General features: G+C 44.9%; 2 protein-coding genes across 3 annotated transcripts in view; one reads left to right on the forward strand and one right to left on the reverse strand.

Moving 5' to 3' along the window:
• Positions 1-967, reverse strand: part of si:ch1073-145m9.1 (uncharacterized) — a 4,655-nt gene extending 3,688 nt beyond the window's left edge. For both annotated transcript variants that reach the window (XM_014033902.1, XM_014033901.1), the window contains exons 1-2: positions 875-967; positions 576-671 (exon numbers count right to left, since the gene is read on the reverse strand). In XM_014033902.1, the coding sequence (XP_013889356.1) occupies positions 576-671; positions 875-914 (136 nt within the window). In that variant the 5' untranslated portion in view covers positions 915-967. The remainder of the gene's footprint in view (positions 1-575; positions 672-874) is intronic.
• Positions 968-1,156: 189 nt separating this feature from the next.
• The window catches only part of LOC106536595 (ubiquitin carboxyl-terminal hydrolase 32), a gene marked incomplete at its 3' end in the record, with an annotated part of 8,921 nt that continues 7,115 nt past the window's right edge, over positions 1,157-2,962 (forward strand). The window contains 1 exon segment of the mRNA XM_014033904.1: positions 1,157-1,479. Within this exon segment, the coding sequence (XP_013889358.1) occupies positions 1,422-1,479 (58 nt within the window).

Below are 2,962 nucleotides of genomic sequence, written 5' to 3' on the forward strand. Positions count from 1 at the left end.
AACATGAACCTAACATGAACCTAACATGAACCTAACATAAACCTATGAACCTAACATGAACCTAACATAAACCTATGAACCTAACATGAACCTAACATAAACCTATGAACCTAACATGAACCTAACATGAACCTAACATGAACCTTTGAACCTAACATCAAACTTAACATGAATCTAACATAAACCTAACATGCATGTTTTTAGTTTGTGTGAGGACACCAGAGTATCCATAAAAGACCCATGTGTACACGGAGAACTATTAAACTTCACATAGAAAGGCTGGGAGATAAATCTGCATSCTTCTGTGTGAGAGGTAACAGCTCAAACCACTGCACCACCATGCCGCTCAGGTGGGTAGAGAGATATAAATTCCCTCCCTGTGATTTACGCTCCAGACTGGAAGTATTCTGAAGACTTTAGATGCTAAACATGTCTGAATCAATTCTAAAGATGAATGAAAACTTTGTCCACATCTCTACTTCCAAACCATGTTAGTCTTGCGTTGTCCCACATCATGTCCTGGTAAAGTGGACCTACTGAGCAGAACACAGTACACCTGAACTGAGCTGTCTCACCATCCAGGACCATGCAGACTGAGTACAGGAGGACAAACACTGCTGGTGTGTCCCAGGCCGTCCAGGCAGAAAACACAAGGCTTATCCTGATGTAACCTGAAAGACAAACACCTTGTTATTATTAACACCCCTGCAGAATCACATGCAGGTCCTACAGCCAGTCTGCCTCCTGGGAGATACCCTTCTAACATTTAACTGCGCTCATTTAGGTTAGCTGCCTATTTATGTCTACATTAAAGGCAAGGTTACCGTGGTGTGACAAATAAAGCGACTCGTAACACAAAAAGTGATTTTCTCACCGATCACATTCGGCCAATACAGCATGACAGGGAGACCCATCTCTGGAGGGAGCCGCCTTATCCCATACGGACCCGATCCCTACCCGGCTACCACGGTGCTGCTGTGGTGTTACACATAGATATTGTACATAACTGTGGTGTTACATCCGTGGCACACGGCGCTTCCTGATCCTGGAACCRGTGAGTGTTCGTGCCTCGCCGCCAGGTGTCGCTGTGGTGCGGACAGGCGCGTTCAGTGCAGGAGGCGCTTCTCCCTGCTAACATCAAAACACAACCAACCACTTCGCACTTCAATAAAAGACGACGCTCCGTTTGCGGGCTCCCTGGAGCTGAACGGGAGGATCACCATACCTCGGTTCTGCTTACCGGCGCTGGAAGCAAGGTTCTGATCAATTGACCCACACAGCGAGATCATGTGACTGAACAGAGGCGTTCACAGACGCACCGTCAAACCTACTTCCACATTAACGGAGGACAGCAGGCAGCTCGGAGCCACTGGGATTGTACCGCTTATTATTGCCTCACATTGTCATGAAATGAAGGGAGCATGGGGGCTAAAGAGTCGAGGATAGGTTTCCTGCCGTATGACGAGGCTGTCAAGAGAGGTAAGCCGAAAACAAGGAGCCAAATCCGCCGTAGTTCGGTTAGCTTAGCTTCCTGCCTGCCCTTAGCTAACCTGCTACAACATCCTGACCGCCCGGTAAATTCTGACGCTTTCGTTTGACTCGCTTGTTTTGCTGGACTGGCGCCTGATAATATTGAATAAATATTTTCAACTGAACTTCTGGGGTCCTTTAATCATTTCGGCTTAGATACAAATCGGAAAAGAGGCAGGATTTTGGACATATAAGAAGTTTTTTGTAGCTAAGTCTTGTGTTTTCCGCAGTCATCTGCCAACAAAATGCACTACGTTAGGCTATAGTAGAAAGCATTATTCAGTAAYTAAAGCTTTTATAATTTCACTGAAATAGCTGAAGTTAGCCTCAAGTTTTCCCTGAGTTTAATTATTGTTTCATGTTATGAACAAATGGTGCTGAAGGGTGTTTTATGATGCTTATGTGTCTGCCTATGGAAGGTCCTGTTAAATGAGCCGATTTTTGAACGGTGTTTGGTGCTTGTCGCGTTCTTTTCATTGCTAACTGGCTAACCGCGGAGGGCTTGGTTGACAGGTTAGCATTGGGTCGAACAGATGTTGTGTGCTGGCTGTTTGAGCTGACACAACAACAGTGGGTCACTTAGCTTCAGCTGACAGAGCCTTTAGCTGCTACTAGCTAACTAAGCTAACATGTCCAGAGCTGACAGCTGACATGCAGCTCTGCTCCTGGAGGAGAAACGCTTCCACTGTTTGGGTTCATTTACAGCCTGGCTAAAATGTTGGCAGCTAATGGTGTTATTGTGTGATTTCTGGATTGAAACCCATCCACTGACTGGTTGTAAACAAACAGGCTGGTTCACACTACAGCCTGAGCTAATCTTAGCATCTCCTCTAACATTAAAATCATTTTGTTGTTCTTTCTGACATGTTTTGGTTGAATGTGTACCTGTTTAGTGCTTTTATGCAGAATGTATTTATCAGGAAGCAGATCTCCTCCTGCTGGGTGCACTTTGCTCTCTACTGTTGCCAGTCCAGCTCCCAGGTAATGAGATGCTGTTACACATTGATTCAGGAGGACAGTCATGAGCTTTAAAACAAGTTAGACTCACCTGTCCGTTTGATTTCTGTCAGCGTGTTCGTCACRAAGAGGCTCTGCTTGTTAATGATTTTATAGATCTCACCCATCTGTACTTATCACCTGCTGCTGAGGTGGCGATAATGCTTTTTTGCACCTTTCTGTGTTGGTTCTGGCCTGCACTGTCAGCAAAATATCTCATGAACCAGTGGACAGAGCATAACATAACTCCCAGAACATAATCATTGAGTGATCAACAGGCAAACCTGGAAAGGGCTAAACTCAGATAATTTGACAACTAATAAAACTTGTGTGATAGTAGCTGAGTACCAAACCTGACTGAACACAAAACATCTTTGTTTAAAACTTTGTCATTAACTGTGGGTGTCTGTCTGTCTGTCTGTCTGTCTGTCTGTCT

The sequence above is a fragment of the Austrofundulus limnaeus genome, unplaced genomic scaffold (assembly GCF_001266775.1).
Source record: "Austrofundulus limnaeus strain Quisiro unplaced genomic scaffold, Austrofundulus_limnaeus-1.0 Scaffold1888, whole genome shotgun sequence".
NCBI lineage: Eukaryota > Metazoa > Chordata > Actinopteri > Cyprinodontiformes > Rivulidae > Austrofundulus > Austrofundulus limnaeus.